General features: G+C 37.6%; 1 protein-coding gene across 1 annotated transcript in view; it reads left to right on the top strand.

Moving 5' to 3' along the window:
• The first annotated feature begins 3,216 nt into the window (after positions 1–3,216).
• Positions 3,217–23,678, top strand: part of LOC133531916 (protein daughterless) — a 136,716-nt gene continuing 116,254 nt past the window's right edge. Inside the window, exons 1-2 of the mRNA XM_061870341.1 lie at positions 3,217–3,269; positions 16,723–16,818. Coding sequence (XP_061726325.1) covers positions 3,255–3,269; positions 16,723–16,818 — 111 coding nt within the window. The 5' untranslated portion in view covers positions 3,217–3,254. The remainder of the gene's footprint in view (positions 3,270–16,722; positions 16,819–23,678) is intronic.

Raw genomic sequence — 23,678 nt, 5'->3', positions numbered from 1 at the left:
AGTATGTCAATCTGTATTGGCAATAGCAAAATTTATGCTATTCTGGGCAACATTGTCGCGTTTCACATCTCACTGCGTTCAGGGCTTCACCCCTCCTGTCAGTTGCACGGCGATTTAGCTGATTTAGACTAGCTCAATTAATGGGGGGGGGGGGGGGGACTAATTGCAGCTAAAGCCCGTTGTTTCCCCTCCCGAGATCCTCACCTCATATACAGGATAGGTTAGGCTCATGTGAGACATACACCCATTCACAGATCTGGACATCTAGAATGACGGTTACGCTCGAAGATAATTGAAGTGTGCAAAAAGGAAGCCATCACGTATTTGAAAATTTCATTTATTTATTTATTGAGGAGATAACACAGAAAACATACATGGGTGAACAAAAACTTAAAATAGCCTTAGAATGGCCTTAAATATAGATGCTTCCATAATATACGTGCTCAACGAGGGGAAGGAGGGTTATTAGGGTCCAAAGGAGTTACAGGCGTACATAGGCTACGCCAAGATATTAGTAATTTGATTATGAATTACTTAAATATTAAATAAAAATAAATATTGTAGGACATTATTACACAAATTGACTAAGTCCCACAGTAAGCTCAATAAGGCTTGTGTTGAGGGTACTTAGACCACGATATATATAATATATAAATATTTATAAATACTTAAATTCATAAAAAAGACCCATGACTCAGGAACAAATATCCATGCTCATCACACGAATAAATGCCCTTATCAGGATTTGAACCCGGAACCATCAGCTTCATAGGCAGGGTCACTACCCACTAGGCCAATCCGGTCGTCAAATTACTTCATGTAGAAAATACTTGATGTGAAATTGTCTGCGGTATACAAATATTAAAAAATAATGATTAAATCTATTGCTTTCAACGAAATTTTATCAAAAGATATTTTATCTGATGTCCAACCAAACTTGAAACAACTTAATTTATACTTTTCTGATATAAAAAGTTTAAAATGTATAGTCAAAAATACGCAGATACGCTATTTTCGTACTGAGGTTGACATAGGGTTGTCACAAAAGTATACACTCTGTTATTATCTCCCTATTGGATTAGTTTTATTGTTATCGACCTTTCAACTTTACATTCATTGCAAAAACAACTTTATTTCTTTTTAATAGAGTAGAAATTCCTCATTCTAACTTCCCTGTCAGTTTAGTCAGTGATACTTGTTTAAAAGGGATTATACTTCAACAATTTGTTTTGGGAATGGAACATTATGTCGTAATTTTAAGGCACATTTTTCTATAGCACTCTACGATTGTTGTGAACTTGCAATTTTTAGAAGCCGGTGAAATTATCAGATGTCAACTTTTATAACAAAAAAATGTGTATGTAATATCAACCTTACTCTCTAGTCTACAAGGTTTAATAATGTGTAGTAGAGACATTTTATATTTTTTTTTGTCGTGGGATTACTATCTGATTTACATACTTGCTGATTTTACGGACAATTGATTTTTGGTGGATAATGGACCACATGGGTCTCATTAAAATTTGGGTTACTATTATTATTACTCAGTCACTAAGCCGGGGACAACCCTAATAATAAAAATCTGCGTATATCTTGCACAATCTGCTACAAAGGTACCTACGCTACATATTTTGACGTCATTTTCAGGGCTTATTTGCGTTACAGTAAATTTGAGACTGCTCTATTCGACACTAGAGTTAGACCAAGATAAGTTAGCAGCCCCGACAGACCAAGTGTTATTTAGAACGTCAAACTTCTATGAAATTATGACGTTTACTTAACACTTGCACAGGCCGGGCTATCAAAATCTCTGCCAACCTACGAGTATCTTGGTCTGAGGGTGTGTTTCACAAAGTCTGAGTAAAATATTGGATAGCTAATTAACTGCCGCATAAAACTTCATGCAAAACTAGGCACTTTATCTACCAGTTAAAAACTTAATTTGAGGATTGTGAAACGCCAAAGATGAGTTTATTCGTCGGATAAGTGGCAAGTAGCTTATTCAGGACTTTACTAGGGCATTGTAAAACAAGCCCTTAGGGTCTGTTTCACAAAGTCTGAATAAAGTATTGGATAGATAATTAACAAATAAACAAACTGCCAGATAAAACTTCCTGCAAACCAGCACTTCACTTTATCTACCAGTTAAACTTATTATTGAAGATTGTGAAACGCCAACGATGACTTTCGTCAGATAAGTGGCAAGTAGCTTATTCAGGACTTTACTTGGACATTGTGAAACAGGCCCTTAAAGTTGTAGACATGTTAAATTGGGTGTCAATTATTCAGAGTTTTAGAATTATAGTAGTTTAGTACTAGCCGAAAGTAATTTCTTACCAAATGTTAGAATTTAAATAGTAACTAGTTCTGATATTTAAATTGTAATTGGTTCCCCGCGATACAGGCGTTGCTTAGTGCGGAGACCCCTGGTAATATTAGTATGTCTGTACTAAAAGACTGAAATAAAAGATCTTCTCTCTACTCTTACTCTGACTATCATACGTCGGGGTTTTCGGTGCGGGAATGTTTTCTTGTATTTATAATTATAACAATAGACAATTGTAAAATAATTACCAAACTATGAATTAAAAATAGAAGGTAAGCTTCAAATGCGCTTAGAAATATTAAAATAGTATTAGTTTTTATAGTTTTAACCTGTTTTTTGGCTAGTGTAAAACATTCCCGCACCGAAAACCCCGACGTATATGCTGATTATAAACATTTAGCGGATATTAAAACTAGAACTGTAGGATTGTAATATAAAGTGGCATAACACGTAAACGGTAAGTCGAAACACTTCACCATATTTCAATCGAGAAACCAAACGACACACTTTAAGGGTTCCTTAGCCAAAATGGCAAATACGGAATATTCTGTCTAATCTAACATTGCGCAGATGATGTAACAAAGTGTGGCAGTGACGCTATAAACGGCATATCGTCAAGTGAAAACGAGACGAAAAACACAGTTGCAGACTAAATTAACTACAACAAAGGCGAACTTATCCCTGTAAGGGATCTCTTAATATGGGGTAGTAATGAGTTTTGGTTGTCACCTGACGATATTTCATAGAAATTTGACGTTTTAGGTGGCACTGCATCACTCTGTCTTTGCAAATTCTGTGTAAAGTTAGATAATTCCATTCCGACCCTAGTTTCTTAATTTTTATATTTTTTGCGCTGTATTTTGGTATTAATGTGTAGTTTTTTCTTGCAGTCACAGAAAAAGCAGGCTACCAGTCACCGTATGGAGGAATGGACAATGGAATGGTGAGTTTTTTTTTTTATTTGTTTATGAGAAATTTAATAAAAATATTTATAAATCATCGTATAAGTAATATTAAATCAAATCATCCAAGTCATATAAAAAAACTCGAAGGTAAATAAAAGTAACGTTTCCTTTTACCACTAATATATTGGCTACGTGCATGTGTGTGCCCTGGCAGCTTTGGGATACATTAGTTATTTTATCGTAATTTATGTGGGATTGCGAAAGTATATTTTTTCCGCCCCGTGCATCATCTTTTTATTTCCCTCACCAAGTACTTTGCACATAAAGAACAGACGCTTTCCATATAGATTTTCGTACATTGACCCGCTTGTTGCTATCTGTGTTGCACGCGCATAATTATATTGCTGTCAAGCTCGCACAGTGACATTGACAACCGGCACCGTAGGCGACACAGCAATATAATTATGCGCCTGCAATAGACATAGCAACAGGCGGGTCAATGTAAGAGACTCTTGTGGAAAACGTCTCTGCTTTAGAGAAAAAATTAACTTCATACAAAATATGTGCCGCTTAACTTCAAACTCAGATAAAACCATTCGTCTCCATTAGGAAATATCTACCCTATTACTTTTTCAAAATAAGTACCAAAATATCTACCCTATTACCTTTTCTTATTTAATACCAATATCGCAAAATCTGACTGATGGATTTATCTGACTTTGATGTTAAGAGGTAAGGCGACAGCCGCTTCTCCGTACAAACGTAGTCTCCTGCTTCAAGCCTGGTTTTTATTGTTATAGCGTCTAAAATAACTTTCTCTCTTTGTCTAAAAATATCGCTAAAATATCTCAGTAAAGATAAAAACCTTATAAAGTTTAGTATTTCTTACAGTTTCCCAACGAGGGAAAACATAGATCCATAAAGAAATGGGACAAAAAGGAAACATGCAAAAAGGGCGCCGGCTCAGCGTTTACAAGGAATAAATCACGATATACCGCTGTTTCGGTAAAAACTGCTGTTTTCGCATATTGAGTGGGCTCTGTGGGGGTTGAATTATAAACTAATATTACTGGCTGTTTGATGTTATTCTGTGGTTATACAGGGTGATTCAGGAGATGTCAATGTGCCAATTTATTTTCATCAAAATCAATGATTAACCTTTTTGACGCCGTGCCAAACAAAAAAGCTGCCACTCAGACGCCACGTCATGTGTCAAAACTGAAATTGAACTTTATGCATATGCACGTAGGTCTATTGTTGCTCTGTGGTCTGTGACGGATTAGTTCGTCATTGATGTTAGACCTGCGGTTCGGATATATCCGTCGTTGGCGTCGAGAGGTCTTATGTTTATTAAATAGGCATTGTAGGGTGACCCACCGTACAAAATAGCATCGTAACGTACATTACGCAGCACGAGGGTAGAGAAGTAAACTTTTACTTGACAAATAGTTAAAAAACCGGGCAAGTGCGAGTCGGACCCGTTCCTTTTTTTTTTTCTTTTTATTATTAAAAACTGATCGGCGATTGGCTCTAGTCACACCTGATGGAAAGTGAAGACAGGGCCTAAGATGGAGCTCACCGATTCAGTAGTAGCCTATTCACTCTTGCTTTAAAGAGACCGAGGTCATATTTATCAGGGAATACAGAGGGCGGGAGCGCATTCCATTCTTTAGCCGTCCGTAACAAAAAAGAGGAGGCAAACCGTTTAGTGCGAACAAATGGAATGTGTACCACGAACGGGTGCATTCGCTCCCCACGCCTGGACGTCCGATGATGGAAAGGGGAAGGTGGGATCAGATCGTGCAGTTCCTGTGCACACTCCCCGAAATGTATCCGATAGAACACCGATAGGCTAGCGACTCGACGGTGATGCTTAAGGCTCTGTAATTTTGACTTGATAGATGGGTCATCGCCAAAAAGTCTATGAGCCCGGCGCTCTATCGAGTCCAGGGCCGCCAGCTGATATTTGGCGGAACCGTCCCATAGGTGGCAGCAGTATTCCATGCTCGAGCGGACCTGTGCTTGGTATAGGGAGAGAAGCTGTTTCGGCGTGAAATACCGCCTCACCTTAAATAGGACACCAAGTTTTTTGGCAGCAGTTTTAGCCCTGGACTCAATAGTCAACCCGAAGTTTAAGTTCGATTTTAAACTTAGACCAAGAAGCTCTAAAGTGTTAGTCACGGGAAGGGACACATTTCGGAAAGTGGGAGCCAAGGTGAACTGGCTCCGTTTTGTGGTGAAAAGACACGCCTGTGTTTTGGTGGCGTTGAATCCGAACAAGTTGGCTTCGCCCCATTCGGCCACGGCGTTCAAGGACAGATTCAAACGTTCCACCATGGTCTCCCTGAGGATCTTGGTGTCACCTTCACTGGCCCTCGCGTCAGAGAGGTATCTCTCCGTAACTGTGCTGTCATCTGCGTACCCAAAGATTGGCTTAGCAGCTTACCGGGCTTGAGCAGATCGTTGATGTGCAGCAGAAAAAGGGTTGCGGAGAGGACTGAGGACTGACTCCATTATTTATAAAAACGGCAAAATAATATTTTTGTTGTATGGGAGCCCCCCTTCAATATTTATTTTATTCTGTTTTTAGTATTTGTTGTTATAGCGGCAACAGAAATACATCATCTGTGAAAATTTCAACTGTCTAGCTATCACGGTTCATGAGATACAGCCGGGTTACAGCAGGACGGACGGATGGACAGCGAAGTCTCGGTAATAGGGTCTCGTATTTGACCCTTTGGGTACGGAACCCTAAAAACACGCGAAAGGTTTGGTAATTTGGTTTGGTAATTAATACTTAAATACGATGGAAAACGATTAATTAACATCTACAAGTGTGTATAGATCGGGTCATTCACGACGACGCGTGCCTTGACACGTAATGTCATTGTATTAAAGGTTAGATTTGACAAATCTGCGCGGCATCGTGGATGACACGACCTATAAAGTTGCCAGTGTTGGCCCTGTTCACGTCTCATGAATCACCCTGTACATGTCTTAGAGTCAATGTATGTATATATGTCACTTTATTGCACATAAACAGGTTAACAAAAAATAGACAAAACAAAGAAAAAAATTTTGTACAAAGGCGAACTTATCCCTAAAAGGGATCTCTTCCAGCTAACCTTTGAGAAAATGAGAAAGGATTAAACAGGTGAAAGACAAATCAATATGAACAGTAGCAATATGAGACTTTAGGCTACACATAAAAGTAGAAGGAGAACAAAAAAATAATAATAAAATAAAAAGTAGAAAACCAGTAGTATCCATACGCAAAATACATTATGTAGGTAAGCAACTCAAAATTTAAAATTAAAAAACTCCAACAAAATGTTTAAAATTTTACGCCTTTTTACTGACAAAATGTGGCTTTCCATTCCTAAAGGATCCTTATGCAAATGGGGCTTATGGACCCTTTAGGCATGGAACGCCACAAATTGGTTTCGACTATATGTTTGGATTGTTTTAATGGCATGTAAGTTTACCACAGGATATGTTTTTGCCACGGTCCTAGATGAGTGACCCGAGGGCTGTGTTTTACTGCAATTAAAGTGCCTGTACTCGCCGGGTGGACAGGTGTCATTACGGGTTTGGTCACATACGGGGTGGTTTTGAAAAGTTGTCAGAGCTGACATATCTGATTATGTTGGGAGCAGGTGCTCAAATACTTGATCACGGCCCAATTGTCGAGATATTACAGTGAATATTTATATATATGTCGACGCGCCTAAATACTAGTTGGTTTGTTTGATTTAAATCATAGTAATTAAGTACTCGTACCTAGTAATTAACAATAAATGTAAGTTCGGTTCTCCATACAAACGTAGTTCCGCTTTCATTTTAAAACGACTAGATAGATTACTCTGAAACTTTGTATTTACAATAGGATAAGGTATATAATAGCTTATGTAGCCTCAGATACCATAGTCGTAAGAACTATTATATAATCTGTGACCATAGTTTAAAAAATATAGCGAATTTAAAAAAAAAAAACAAACTTGTTTTTGCGGCCCGATTTGAATTTTGAGATACGTCAAACATTTGCTAAAGTATTAAATATGTGAGTCATAAGTGACGTTTTTTTTTTTGCTTATATACAAGAATTGCTCGTTTAAAGGTATAAGATAGGTACGGTCAAGGAATTTAATTTCCTACCCATTTCGTACCTTGTCACAGTGACAAACAACATGAAACTCGCTAGAGACCTCATACTATTGTCACTGTGACATGGTACGAAATGGGTAGGAAATTAAATTCTTTGACTGTACAGTCACGTCTGAAAATATCGATACGAACAAAGTCCCAAAAATATGTATACACGTCCTGCCCTAAGGGCCTGTTTCACAATGTCCATATTAAGTCCTAAATAAGCTACTTGTCACTTATCTGACGAATAAAGTCATCGTTGGCGTTTCACAATCTTCAAATAAGCTGAACTGGTAGATAAAGTGCTAATTAAAGCAAGAAATAAATAAATTAATAAATAAATGAAGCGCTGGTGGCCTAGCGGTAAGAGCGTGCGACTTGCAATCCGGAGGTCGCGGGTTCAAACCCCGGCTCGTACCAATGAGTTTATCGGAACTTTCGTACATAAGTTTCATATCATTTGATATTTACCAGTCGCTTTTCGGTGAAGGAAAACATCGTGAGGAAACCGGACTAATCCCAACAAGGCCTAGTTTATCCTCTGGGTTGGAAGGTCTGATGGCAGTCGCTTTCGTAAAAACTAGTGCCTACGCCAAATCTTGGGATTAGTTGTCAAGCGGACCCCGGGCTCCCATGAGCCGTGGCAAATGCCGGGACAACGCGAGGAAGAAGAAGAAGAAGAATAAATAAATAAATTAATTATTTGATAAAGTGCTAAGTTTTGCATGAAGTTTTATCTGGCAGTTAATTTATTAATTAATTAGCTATCTGATACTTTACTTGGACATTGTGAAACAAGCTCCAAGAAAAATGTATCCACATCGCTAACTTTTGTAATATCCTAAGAAAAAACGCCGGTATCCGAATGTTTTTTACCCATTATCAAAGTTTATGATGAGAATCGAATTCTATTAACTATCACAGTTTCGTCATCCGTCAGTAGTTACGTCAAAGGCATTAAACTTCCAATACTCATCCTCTTCGGTGACACCAAACTAAGCCCAATAAAAGACGCAACGTTAGCCATTAAATATGTATATTTCGTATGAGATCGTAAATCTGGGCGTGACTGTACAAAGAGTCTGGCGGCCATAAAACGGAAGACGGGGGATAATGTGTGCGACTGTACTTTGTATATATATATGTAGGGTTGCCATACGTGACGGTTTCCCCTGACATGTCAGGATTTTTCGTCCTTTGTTAGAGAGGCGATATTTTTGTTAAAAAATCTTTTTTCCGATTCCAAGTTTTCCATTCGTGAAATTAGCCAGTTTATTTTGTCAGTAGCATCCTTTCCCGAAAGCATTTTTAGCCATTTTTGTATATTTTCTTATTATATTTATTTTTCAACAGCTTAGTTTCCTGGTAGGTTTTCTAACCATTCGCATGCTACGGATAACTTCTCTTATATTAATGTAATGTAAATCAATATCCTACAAAATTTGTCGGTTCTGGAGCACTGTTTTAGTCGCAGTTCACCTAACGGAGTTCTATCCCTTCACTCGGACTCTGTCTAATGACACTCTTCCGTGATTGTAAACAAATTAAATATAGTGGGAAATTATGCGAGTGGTTAGAAATTCTGTCAGAAATAAGTTTTTGGCAAAAATTTCATTTTTAGTACAAGCTTTTATCGCTGACTGTACTTTTCTTTCCACAAGTAACTAATACTCATCGAGACAATTCTAAAAACCTCAAACACAATTAGGTTACATTGTTTTATCATAGAGTTCCTATGGCCACCTCCTGTCTCCATCATCAGATCATCTCGATGGTACCATAATATTGCATTGTCACCCGACTTACATATGTATGCAAATTTTCAGCTTCATCGGAAACCGGGAAGTGGGTCAAATTTAACTTGCAAGATTTGATTACAAACAGACAACGGTCAGGTGAAAGTAAATAAAATCTTGTAAAAAAAGCTATTGAAAATAAATATAATAGGAAAATATACGAATGGTTAGAAATGCTTTCGCGAAAGGAAGCTATTGAGAAAAAAAAGTGGTAAAAATTGCGAATGGCAGAAGTCGCAACTTGGAAAAAACGATTTCCGGAAAATAGCAGCACCGCCCCTTTGTCAGGGTTGCGGGGGGACTTAGCGAGTGTTAGGGTTTTTAGAAAATTCAACTAACCACTAGAAGCTAGCTAGACTCAGACAAAGATAAGTTGTTAACCCGTGCATGGTTATTTTAAACGTCAAACTTCAATGAAATTATGACGTTTACTTAACACTTGCACCGTCTGGGCTATCAAAATCGCTGCCAACTTATCTTAGTTTGACTCTAAAAGTTTGGAGTAGGTACGGCATGGTGGATTGTAGCTACAGCACATTTTTAATTAATGAGATGAGACTCCCGTGAGGTTTGGAGAACTAACCGTCCAGGAAATGTCATGATTTTTAGGGTGATGTCCGGACTTAGGAATTCCATTTTTCCTTGTGGCAACCCTACATAAAACCGAAGACAGAGAAAAGATAATGTGTGCGACTGTACTTATGTAGTGAGTAGACTATGTCTGGAGGGTTAGAGACTCGGACCAATTTGTTCTAAGTCTAGAGTGAAAGATCGTCCAACTTTGCAGTACCTGTGGCAGTATGTATGGTTGTTGCATCGTAAAGAGAGGTTATGACCTCCCTACTAATATTATTACATACATACATATAGTCACGCCTATTTCTCGGAGATCGGAGACCAGGGAGTTCCACTTGCTACGATCCAGACATGCTTCCCTCCTTCCTTCACTTCTATAACATTCCTCATTAATCCTCATACACGCTCGCCCGTTTTAGGGTGCTCTTGACGTGGCCTTTCTTCACGATTTCCCTGATTTGATCAGAGAAAGTTCGCCGAGGTCTACCCTCTTCTACTTCTTCCGTATACACTATCTTTGTTAGCCTTCTTTCACTCATTCGTTCTCCTATACAAAATATCAACATCAAATGATCAGGCTAGCCAAAATGTATAAAACAGATAATTTTTTTCCGCGATTTTCGGGTTGGTCCCATAATAAAAGTTGTTCAATATGACCTATATATATATTATTCACCCCGTAAATTATTACAGGTGACTAAATAAACATCCTGTATAATGCCGGCTGTTAGCCTGTTATGGCTCCTCTACACGATGGCCCAGCGTAGGCCAGTCCTAGGGATGCATTTATGCGTTAGAGGGAGCAAGTGATATTCCTATCTCATTTCACCGTATAGCTGCGTTCCTAAGACTGGCCTACGATGGGCCATCGTGTACAGGAGCGCTTACACCAGTGGTTCCTAATTACCCCCATGGGGTTAAAACTGGTATATTACGGAGGCTATAAGCTAATCAAAGAAAACAAAGATCTATAAGAAAGAATATTAATCGATACATAGTACTTATATTTCTTAGATATATAGATAACTAAATAGTTGTGTAAGTTTTGATACCTACAAGTAAGCATTGTAAATTAATCATTTCACTCAGTACTCACCTACTAAAATAAGTTTGTATAATGTATGAGTAGGTATGACACAACATTGTTAGCTTTATTTTGGAGCGCACTATTCACCAACAAACTGTCCACTGGCGAAAAAATATGTATACCTACCACTTAAGTTTTCTCTTGAAATAAATAACTAAATAAATGATTATGGAGGAGGGGTAAAATGAAGTTCCCAAGTTAGTCAGTGGGGTGACAGTACTGAAAAGGTTAGGAACCACTGCCTTACACACTCGCCGAGAGCTTATCTTCGAGAGTCTCGGCAGCGGTACCGCTCCGACCGAATCGGAGAAGGACGAGATGAGAAGGGAGCAGAAAACTCGTCGGCCTTTCTCAGGGTCTCTCGACGAGACGGCATAAAAGACTGATCTGAGTCCCGAACTTCGAGGTTTTACCAACATTTACTATTAGCGTGGACCGTGGAGGGTTCTCTGTTCACGGGAGTTCTCTGTCTGTAGGAATGTCATTATTAGCTTCTACGTTTATTTTCATTCTTAAGTAAGTCTTGTTTTTTCAGTACAACAACCCTCATCAAACAGAACTAGTTTGTATTTTAAAAATATATCTACAAGTTCCATTACATTCCAAAATACACTTAAGAGCACTAAAATCCAGTCTTAATCTATAAAAAATCTAGTCTAAGTGCCCTGTTTTTATTGAAGTATAGTGTACTATCGTGAAGGATTACTAAACATCTGCCGTATTGTCACGGACTGGTTTGGTATATCGGGCGGACAGACAGACGGGTTCTGTGTAATTAAGCTGTTAATACTGGCTTGATCGGAAATTACAAGCAATTCGTTTTAACAAGAAACCAATTTAATAGGAATCGAAATAAGATGAGCTTTTATTTTCTTTAAGAGGAGAAAAATGCCTTTTGTACATTATTGATAATGAATTGTACTACTTAGGCCCTCAGCCCACGGAGCGTAAGCGTAAGCGTAAGCGTATCGTAAAAACGTTACGAGTACGAGACGCGTAGAGTTCAGTACCCCTAGTGTACATTTATTCGATAGCGAAACGAGACGTACGCGTTTGCGTTAAGTCTCATTTTGTATAGGATTTAGAAACAGCGCGCCAAGCGGGACGTTTTGGAAACTCAAAATCCCATACAAAATGAGACTTAACGCAAACGCGTAAGTCACGTTTCGCTATCGAATAAATTTACACTAGGGGTACAGGGCACCAAGCGTCGCGTAAGCGTAATCGTTTCATAAGCGAAGTCTCATTAGTTGAAATCGGCCATCTCTCGTCAGATGAAGAAGATTTTTTATTGTTTGATTATATCAAAACGTAAAAACAAACTACTATCTCTCTCTCTTCTTCTCCTACCTCCCCTTCTTTTTACTTTATTTTGTTTCTCTATTTTCTTTATAAAAATCCTGAGCAACAAAAGTATATATATATATATTATATAGTATATATATATATATTATAAAGGCAGATATATTTTTTGACGACCGGTCTGGCCTAGTGGGTAGCGACCCTGCCTATGAAGCCGATGGTCCCGGGTTCCAATCCTGGTAAGGGCATTTATTCGTGTGATGAGCATGGATATTTGTTCTTGAGTCATGGATGTTTTCTATGTATTTAAGTTATTTATAAATATGTATATATTATATATATATCGTTGTCTAAGTAGACCCGCAACACAAGCCTTATTGAGCTTACCGTGGGACTTAGTCAATTTGTGTAATAATGTCCTATAATATTTATTTATTTATTTTATTTATGTAAATGTTCATGCCAAGTTTTATGTAATTTAAATATGTCGCTTTAAAATGAGAGCGTAACTTCGATTGCATTTAAGCGGCTTTTTGGCGGTGGATTCGTGTGATTTAATAAGCATATTGATGAATTGAAACATCATATTGATACAAGAGGTCGACAAGAGTAGCGTCTAAGCTAACTATGCCGCCTTTACTATGATAAAAGCGAGCGGAGTTTTTTTTTTTTTTTTAATTTATTTAGGATCACCAACAGACAATACATCAGAGAAAAAATAATTTTTAGCTTACATAACAATAAGGGTAGATGTTTGTCCAATTATAGGTAACCACAGCTTATTCCAGTATCTCCTAAACAACTTAGTTAGCTTGGTTTGTCTTTGTAGTGACGTTTCTTTGTCAAAAATCTCTTAATTCTAGTTGGCTATTATTGACCTTCCTACAGAGATAATTTCCGTCCTAAAAGAGGCCTACAAGTAGCCATAAGCCGGAGCGGACATGTCCCGAACTGCGGAGGCATAAAACTAAAGGTCGACGACCGTTTTTACTGTCGCATTCACTTAAGTGATCCGGATAGGCAGGCGAAGGTCTACAGTAGGTCTGCTTAAAATAATTTTGGCTTTTTCTCTTCAATAAATTCACTTTAACCTTTTAACAGCTTAGGATTCTTTATCGAGTGTGCTCGAGCCGCCGCAGGTACGACTTTGCACGAAGTTTTGTTTCATCAGAATGCGGCGAAATAAGCTGGATATTATATGTCTTAAATTTCAGTCTAAGGCGGTTAAAAGGTTAAACCAAGTTATCACTGACACCTGTTTTCACACGTCCACATAGACTGAATATATCATGGGACACAATGCTTGTAATTTAAGATCTTATATCACCATATGTTCATTGTGAATAAACGATTTCATTCATTCATTCATTCATAATTTTCTTGCAGAATCTTTATTTATTTATTTATTTATTTAATCTTCATTGCACAAAAGAAAACAATCTTATAGTACAAAAGGCGGACTTAATGCCACGAGGCATTCTCTACCAGTCAACCTTAAGGCTAAGCAGAGAGATTGAGAGCGGTGCTACAATTACAATAGCAAAACAAATCAAGCTAAAATACATAAAATAACATATACATACAAACATAATACACACATACATATATAAATAAATAAATATATATACATATATATATATATATAAACATATATATATAACGAAACATCTGAAGCCAATAAATAAATACATTAAGAATCTTTCATTCTGCTAGCAAAGAAAGCACGTAATGATTTTTTGAAAGCGAACTTTTACTTTTAGCGAGCTTTTTATTGGCATGTTCAAGCCTTCTATTTCTAAAAATCTGTATAATGAGTTATGACATCCTTAGTAAAATGTACCCAAATCATTACCTTTTACCCGCCCGTTTTCTGAAACGTTTTTGACCTGTTAACATTGGGCAAACATATATACTTGTAGAAATCAGCTTTTATATAGGTACTTCTACTGCAAAAATAGGAGATTCTTGTAATGCCCTTTGATTTTGACCCCGTCAATTTATTAATTTTCTTCAAAAACGGAGATAAGGGGGCGTCCATAAATTACGTGAGGCGTTCAAGGGGGGGAGGGGGTTAAGCTTAATCTTACCAAATCTCACTCGGGGGGGAGGGGCGTTTTTAGCAAATATCACGTAATTTTTTTCTTAGTGGAAAAAAGTGTAAAAGAATTGAATCGGAATAAAAAATTTTTTTTTAAAAAAATAGCAAATTTCACAAAATAGTGTTTGCCGTATCTGCCGGGACCCCGCAGAGCAGCACAGTAGCCCTTCGATTGTTTAACAGTTATCGACCAGCCGTATCGACACGTGTGACAAACGACGCAGCGTAAAGAGCCGAGTAATAGCGATGCTCGTACAAGTTTTGACCTGCTTCGTTTACCCGAGTAAATATTTCACTTAATAACCATTCTAGAGACGTTTTTAATGATTCAGAACTTCCGAGAATATTATAATGCTTACGTTAAAAGACACGTCTACAAGACAAAAATATGCTGTCAAGAAGAAATGGTAAAATTATGGAATACAGCAAAACAAAAGTTCCCGATGAAGAGGATTTGGTTAAACTTGTTCAACATGAGGTTAATCAGCTTCTTAGAGAAGCAGAGGAAAGAAAGGCCCGAAATACTCTGGCGTTCCTCTTTAAAGTAGGTTTAATATCTTCATAAATTTATATTATAAATTTGATTCTATGTGCAAAACATTTCAAGGTCGCGGTGCAGAAAAATAAACTCAAGCACTTTCAATAGATGTGTAAGTTTTTTTATAAATTTCATCTCCAGAAATTGTCACAAAAAAAAAAAGAAATGTAGGCCTGAAAGTGAAATTTTTAATTTAGATATGCTAAAAATACAGATGAAACGTATTAATGCACCTTTATTTATTATTATTATCAATTCATTATTTTTTTTTTATAATTATTATTATTTATTAGTATTTTATTATTATAATTATTTAATTTTATCGCATCGATTTTCAACTACCGCAATACTCTGAAATCTCAATTACTAGTCTTTGCTAGTCTTGAATAAAAGTAATAATATGAATTAAAGTTTTGCTTATTTTTTTATAATCCATCGCGATTACAGCCTGTACACAAATTTAAAAAATCTCACGTGAGATTAGGAGGTGTGTGGGGGGGGGGGGGCTTAAGAAAAACATGACGAAATCTCACCAGGGGGGGTGGGGGGGTCAAAAAATGTCTCTAGTTTTGTTTTAAAAGGCAGTGGCTTAAAGGACATCCAGGCCATAATATTAAAAAAACAAGAATTTGTTAATATTCGTAATGATAGGAAAACCCTATGCTGTCGATATCTATAACCTATAACATACTTCGACCATTCTAAACTAACTCCAATTGTTCTTAAGATTTGAACATTAATAAATGGTACCTAAGTACGAAGTAGCCCTTCTGTGCTGCTACAGTGTGCTTCCTTTTACGACCCTTAAGGTATTGGCGATAAGGGAGGGGCGTTTTTTAAACACCCTTTTACTTTATATTGCTGGATAGTGCAAGGTTTCTTGGCTCCTTTGAAACTGGTATAACTTTTGTCTCCGGGAAGTTGAAAACCTCTTTTAGGTAGCAATTTCAATACATTATATTTCGCCCTTGGTAACACAAAACTATGCAAGTACCGATTTGCTAAAAATGTAAAACTTGACGATAGACAGCTAAGAATTTGTTTTTTCTATAATTGGATAGACGTTGGTTCGATGAAGTTGAAGATTAACAGGTCCCACAATATTTTGTGCAGACTGGATAAGATAATACTAGCCTCCTAAGGCTCAGGGTCCTACCTATTATAGGTCTATAATAGCACTTATTAAGTTCGATGGAACGTAAATCATGTTGACTTGGAACAATTGGAACAGAGTTGCATGTTTTCTTTTCTTTCAATTTTCATACAAAACAAAAATCAACACTGTTTCATACATTGTAGGTTCAAATTTGACTGGCCAATTAGAATATTTTCTTGTATGGCTTGATTGACTGGGACTTAGGAGGCTAGACAAATTCGCGCATAGGTAAATCGCTTACTAGGATATATATACCTACATGTCCTACATCTCAACTTCGTAACTGACGACGAAATGATGAAATGTATGAATTCTTATCTTGCTTACAACTTACAAGCAATGCACAGTACTATACTGTATACATCATCTTATTTTAAATGTTGTACAATCACAATGATAATTCCGATGGCAATTTCAGTTACAAAATATTCTCGTACCCACTATTAACCGCCTAGTAACTGCACATGTATACTATTTAAACTATATTCTCATATATCTGATTTAAAGCACAAATTCTCATGATGTGACCTTCAATTCCTTTATTAACCCTTTGAACGCCATGCCTATAGACCATGTCATTCACGACGACGGGTGCCTTGACTCGTATTGTCATATTTAAGGTTAGATTTGATAAATCTGCACGTCATCTTGGATGACACGAACTATATCGTACGCGGCGCGTCATGGTGAATTTTGTTGGAATGCACTTAAAGGCGGCGGTCATAGGGTTTATAAATGTTTCCCCATGTCACTAACCACAGTACTTGTCACTAACCTCACGTTTGCACGTAGTACGGCGTGGCGGCGACCTGCGCCGCGCCCAACGGCCACCACCAGGACCGGCGGCATCTCCAGCACCACCAACATGCAGACGTGCCTCCGCAATGGGTGAGGAGCATCCTAGGAGTTGATGTTGAACGCTTTCACAGTTGTCACCATTAAGTTGCTGGTCCTTTCAGTCATTCCTTGTCCTGCACCCTTGTACACAGTAAAATAGACTTTCCTTATCTAATAGAAGGTATGCAATGTTTACCACCAAGACCGGCATTACCTCATGCAGGCGTACCTCCGCAATGGGTGAGGAGAATCCTAGGAGTCGCTTTCATTGAGATCCTTGTACATCGTACGCCTTTTCCTCATCCCTTGTCTTGAACCCTCTACAATAAAATAATTGCTTTCCAATTAAAGTTGCCTTGCGATCACCACAATGGGCGACGACGACGACTAGTTGCATCTTAGGAGTTGATGTTGAACGCTTTCATTCAGTACTTGTTGTGATTGTAACATCATCCATCTACAGGACATCATCATTAATTCTGTGATCCGCTTACTTCCCAATAATTTTCTTCTATTTATTAAGTTGTACCTGTGGCATTTACAGAATTCCTTTAACCTTGAACACCTCTCTCCCGCCCGCTTATACTCCTTTCTTCCTCTATTTCCAAATTGGCCCACGAGCGTAGACAAAATCCAAAATCCTCATTCACCATTCGAGACGGCTTGGACAACGCTGCTCATTTCCTATCATTTGTTTGTTCACCATGTTGGCACTTTTTGTTGATTATCAGCACCTGTATTTAGCACTCGCTTAGAGTTGTTAGAATAAGAAGAATTCAATACTTTCGTTTTTGGTTTTTGGTACTTGCTTTTTTTATTTTACAGGTTGGTTTTATTAATGACAGTAAGTAATTTAATGTCGTTGTAGTGTGTGGTTTTAAAATGTTCAATCAATTGTTTATTTTTATGTATCGTGTTACTTATTTATTTAGTTTTCAAATACAAAACGTAGGCGGTAATATGTAGATTGTTCTATTTTTGTGTTTTGTTAGGTGTTCAATTATAAAGCTTTGTACGTTTACTACAATTTCAATATAATTAGTTATTGTGTTAAAACTTTTTAATTTTCTATTGGATCTTAGATGGTGCCCTTATTTGAGAAAATGTTTTTTTTTTGTTATTGTGCTTTTTAAATCTACTTTTGTGCATTTGACAGCGAATTTTACCATTAGAAGTAATAAATATCAATAAGGTGACAGTTTAACACAAAGCTAAAACAATGATGACTGGATGAGCTATGTGAAACACGCGATTGACGCAATGTTGTACGGGGATTGTAGGTCTTTCCTAGGATTTAATCTGGATTAAAGAGTTATTATTGATCATGTCTGTATTCCAAGAGATAAAATCTAAGAAAAAACGTAAGTATCCCCTAGTTTCATAGGCGAACCAAATGGCGCTGTACTGCACCAAACGTTTTCTGGGCACTAAATTGTCAAACGTCGGAGTTTAACCACCGGTTTTGCCGCATAATGTACGGCCATCGGGATTTGAATCGATACGGTCCCTCTAAAAAGGCCTGAAGATTGCTAATTAAATGGCAGCCGTATTGTGATCCAAAAAAGCGCTAAGACTTTTAAAAAACTCCGTTTTCTGAACCTACTGCTCGTTAATGAATCCTTGCTCTGGGACATGTAAGTATAACAAACTTCGTAGTTCGTATGTCCATAAGTAAGTCTGTAGGACGCGACGTGCCTTATCCCCCTCGTGGGCGTTTACGATAACGTACGAACGTACCCAGGTACGTTAGGTTTTAGGTTGCTAAATGCGCGCGCGCGTGATTTCATTCAACTGTCGTATTGATTATAATAATAATAAGCAATGACAATGCTTCATTTTAGCATTTGATGTTCGAATTATTCCTTATTATATTAAATGGATATAATGATTGAAGGGCATTATTACACAAATAGACTAAGTCCTACAGTAAGCTCGATAAGTCTTGTGATGTGTGTACTTAGACAACGATATATAGTTATACTTTAATAATAAAATAATAATTCAGCCTATATACGTCCCACTGCTGGGCACAGGCCTCCTCTCATGTGCGAGAGGGCTCGGGCTATAGTCCCCACGCTAGCCCATTGCGGATTGGGGACTTCACTTACACCTTTGAATTTCTTCGCAGAATTTTTGTATAAGCGGTGGTGGCCGAGTGGATATGACGTCCGACTTTCAATCCGAAGGTCGCGGGTTCAAATCCTGGCTCGTACCAATGAGTTTTTCGGAACTTATGAACGAAATATCATTTGATATTTACCACTAGCTTTTCGGTGAAGGAAAACATCGTGAGGAAACCTGCATAGTTATACTTTATATAAGCTTTTTTTATATGATTGCGGAAGCAAACGAGCAGACGGATCACCTTATGGTAAGCGATTGCCGCCGCCCATGGACACGCGCAACACCAGAGGGGTTGTAAGTGCGTTGCCGGCCTTTGGGATTGATCTATGGGCCGGGGTTTGAACCCAGGACCATCGGTTTCATAGGCAGAATTACTACCGACTAGGTCAGACAGGCCATTCACTGCATATGTATGTGCCTCTTGTTTACACAACAATATTAAAATCAAAATATAATTCTACACAGTGGGCAATACTTTATTATTAATGTGCTTATTATATAGATGGCGGAGGACCGGACGAGTTGGACATTGCTCCACCGACAAGAGCACAGCTCTTAATTATGAAGAGAGAGAGATTATATAGATATAGTATACAATACTTATATTAAGATACATGTAACGTACATGTCTGTGACTGTCACGAATAAATGTATTCTTTCTGTTGGCACAAAAACACTGACATCAAAATGGAATCCCAACAGTGGGAAATAAGTATAATTAACAGTGTATTTCACTAGCGACCCGCCCCGCCTTCACACGGGTTACACAATTAACAAATTATACCTAAACCTTCCTCATGAATCACTCTATTGATAGGCGAAAACCGCATGAAATAAATTTTTGGCAAAAATTTCATTTATGGTACAAGCTTTTATCGCTGACTGTACACCATCACAGGCAACTAATACTCATCGAGCCAATTCTAAAAACCTCAAAAACAATTAGGTTGCGTTGTTTTATCACAGAGTTCCTATGGCCACCTCCTGTCTCCATCATCAGATCAGCTCTACGGTACCATAATATTGCATTGTCACCCGACCTACATATGTATGCAAGCTTTCAGCTTCTTCTGAAACCGGTAAATGGGTTAAATTGAACTTGCAAGATTTGACGCGTACATACATAGGTACGAGTACATTGGAAGTTAAATAAAAACTTGTAAAAATGAAAATCCGTTGAGTCGTTTTTGAGTTTATTGCGAACATATTGCTTATGTCCATGGGCGGCGATGACTGCTTCCCATCAGGCGGCTCGTCTGCTCGTTTGCTGCCTATTACATAAATAATTTAAAAAAATACATACAGACTTACAGACAGACGCGGCTGTGGACTTTGTTTTTTAAGGTGTAGTGATATGGATCCTAAAAGAATGTAAACCAAAAAAACACGTGACAATGTCATTCACCCAATGAGTTTGTAAATTTTGTATGTATAGATTAGAACAATGTTACTGTAGGAACGAGTGAGTATGCTGCGTTTCCACCAGAGATGTGCGAGGGATGTTTTTCTTAAGAACCAACGGAATCACTACACGCTGAGCGAGGAAAACAAATGAAGTTATTCTATTTGTTCTTAACAAACACATCCCTCGCAACGTATCCTCGCACATATCTGGTGGAAACGCAGCCTAAAAACCTGTACATTCCTTTTTTTTTAAATTACAGATGTACTTAGATTAGAAATATTCGGTAATTAGACTGATTAGGTTCCTAAAACTTAATTCGATAATATTTCAAAATATTACCTTGCCGCCATTTCCATTGAAAGAAACTTGTGAGTTACATCCAAACAGTGACGTGACGATAGGTTAGCGCTGATAGATCGCGTTCGGGTCACACTTTTGACCGCGTGCGTGACAGTTGCCAACCTGTCACGTGACCACCACACGTGTGACAGGTTAGTGTGATAACACCAAGGATGTTTATCAATTGAAAAAAAAAAAACTATAGATTACTATCTCGGGCTATCGTTGTTGCAAATTGACATGTCATAGTTTTCTACTGTTTGGTTGAGTTAATTATAATGACTTTTTTATAAGTACAATGGCGGTAGATGAAGCATTCAGTATTTTGTATAGAGAATGAAAAATCCAAAACGTAAACTAACTGAAAAAACATCCTGTAGATGTTTGTTGAAAAAGGAATTAAACTGTATCTAACTAAACTTTAAAGTAAGTACAAGGTAACAAAAATAGTGGGGATCCATTTTAAGGGCATATGTATTCTGTAATTTCGGTATCGTGTATTTTATTTTTTTCTTTTTATTTGCAGAGAAATAGAATACAAAGAATAAATAAAGTGTGAGATCAACAACATCGTCCACAGATTACTAGATTACCTACTGATAAATCTACAATATATAGCGCTAGGTAACAATATAAGGAATATAAAGCTAACATTAACACAGCTACGGTTACAACAAAGGTTTAGAGATACAGTTTAATGAGCGAGTCAAAAAGGCAAGGTCCACCGGGGCGACTTTTAGTAATGTTTTGTTTGAAGCAACTGAATCACATTCTTTTTATACACATGTATTACAAAAATACAAAATGAAATGAATGTTGTAATGTGTGTGTGAAAATTGACCTTCTTATTAAGAAAAAGTAGAAGAAAAAACTATTCACGCCAAAAATGTTTGGCTTTTGTATGGAGAATTGGCCTACTTGGATGAACTACCACATACATTTTTTTTAATCGCATCAAAATAATATTCTTCTACTTTTTCCTAACCAAAACACGATACCGAATATGCCCTTTAAGGGATCCCTACTATTTTTGTTACATCATATGTATCGGAGCGACCAAGGTGCTCATAAATATTTGAACACTCTAATAACTCCTTAATAATAGAGGCCTGTTCAGATATTTGCTCTGTTCGGTTTTTGTTAAATTAAGATTAGGTGACAAACTCATCAGAAATGCCAACGCAAGGGTAACGAGTTCCAATCCGTGCACGCCCACATGATAACGTCAATAATAACATAGTAACGGTAGAGGAAGTGTTTCCGTACGTGGGTTCGAATCCAGCGTCAGTACGTGGGACTAGGTTCATGTATGTTACAAGTAGATAAACACGGATAATAACTTCTAGGGTGATAGATCATTACGTACTTTCTGTGCTAACAGAATGAATGATTCTTAATCTATGTATAAGCTCCATATATTTTGTGTTTATTTATGTATCGGGGGGCACGGCAGTGCCCCCGCCAAGACGACCCAAGCGAAGCGCAAGGGCACTATTGGTACTACCTACCTTTTCTTGGAAGTGCTTCGTCGTTTTTTGAACCCTCATAACTTGGATTTGGATTTTCCCAGATAAACAAATTTTTCGGGATATGATGTCAATAGTGGACCTATTAAACATAAAAAGTTTCAATGGTATAGCTCTTATACTTTAGATTTTATTGATGTCTTGAAAAACTCCGATTTTGTCACTGAGTCACTCACCCCACTCACTCATTCAATGATGATCATCAAAACTCTTAGGGTAGTTCCTAAAGTTCTAGAAAGCTGAAATTTGGTATGTAAGATAGTATTAGTACCTACACAAACAACAACAAAAAAGTCCTAAAACTTAAAACTTTTACCCCTCAACCCCTTAAACTAGGGGATGAAATGAAAATTTGTATCCGGCAATTTAGATGCTAGAGGACTGAGAAAATTGATATATGGACTCCTTGTTATAAATAATAAAATCCATATTTCTGGATTTTTAGCAAATCACCCTCCACCCTTTAAATTTAGGGATGGAAGATTGTCATTAAAGCAACTTACAAAAAGAAGTGAAATGCCACCAAAAACATTTTCATGTAAAATGTTACCAAGACGAAACCATAAGGCTCGCACTGTCAAAAGGTTATCAGATCTCATGTAGAGCCAATCTTCTAACTCTACAATCCCTAACTCCACAAACTCTACAGCTACACTTTAGTCAAAATATGTGACTTGACGGCTTGCTTGCTTGAATGAGAATTTTGGGAAGGTTCTGAAATTTGTACATTGCTAGAGGGACCGTGCGCGTTGGAGGGTCTGCCATCTTGTGGCCTGAATCGGAACCATAAACATGTAAATTTACACGTCACGTGTTTTCTTGTGCATAGTAGGTTCTGCCATCTTTTGGGCAACATCGGAACAATAAACAACACATTTACGCTTCGCGCCAAAAATCTGACGGCTCCTGTGCTCCCTCCTACAGTTCATGCACGCTCTCTAGTGCTACGGCTAGGGTTTGCAATCCGGATCTGAAATGTATGAAATTATCCGGATCTGGATGCGAGCCATACAGTTCAGATCCGTCATGCAAACCCTGCGTCGTGCTACGACGCACCAATCTCTTTGAAAGACTTGACTTAAAAGACCATTTAAAACCGATATTTTTACGAGGTACTATATAGCGATACATTTTCATTGCTTTCGAGTGCAGATCTGCAGTAAACTAATATGAACATGTGTGATCGCTTGTGCGAATAGTCGTGGTCGTGGAATCCCTTTCCTGTCGCTATGTGTGTCATTTATACCTGTGCAGCACGCTCCCGGTTTTTTGTACCCTCCCCTACGTGTAGGGAGGTTATGAGCATCGATATCGATAGATGTGGAAGTTTATCGACTACCTAAATGTAGGAAGGGATGAAAAAGGAAAGAAGAAAATGATGGAATTGTGAATAGAATTTTGATTAACTGACTGTAATAATAACATTTATTGTGAGATTATAACGTAAATGCTAATTTACAAATTAAATTAACCTAATTGTGAATGCTTTATTCAGCAAATACATATGTAATTAAAAT

Source organism: Cydia pomonella, chromosome 26, assembly GCF_033807575.1.
Source record: "Cydia pomonella isolate Wapato2018A chromosome 26, ilCydPomo1, whole genome shotgun sequence".
Lineage (NCBI taxonomy): Eukaryota > Metazoa > Arthropoda > Insecta > Lepidoptera > Tortricidae > Cydia > Cydia pomonella.
Note: the sequence above shows the minus strand (reverse complement) of the source record. Positions and strands in the feature narration are given on the sequence as shown.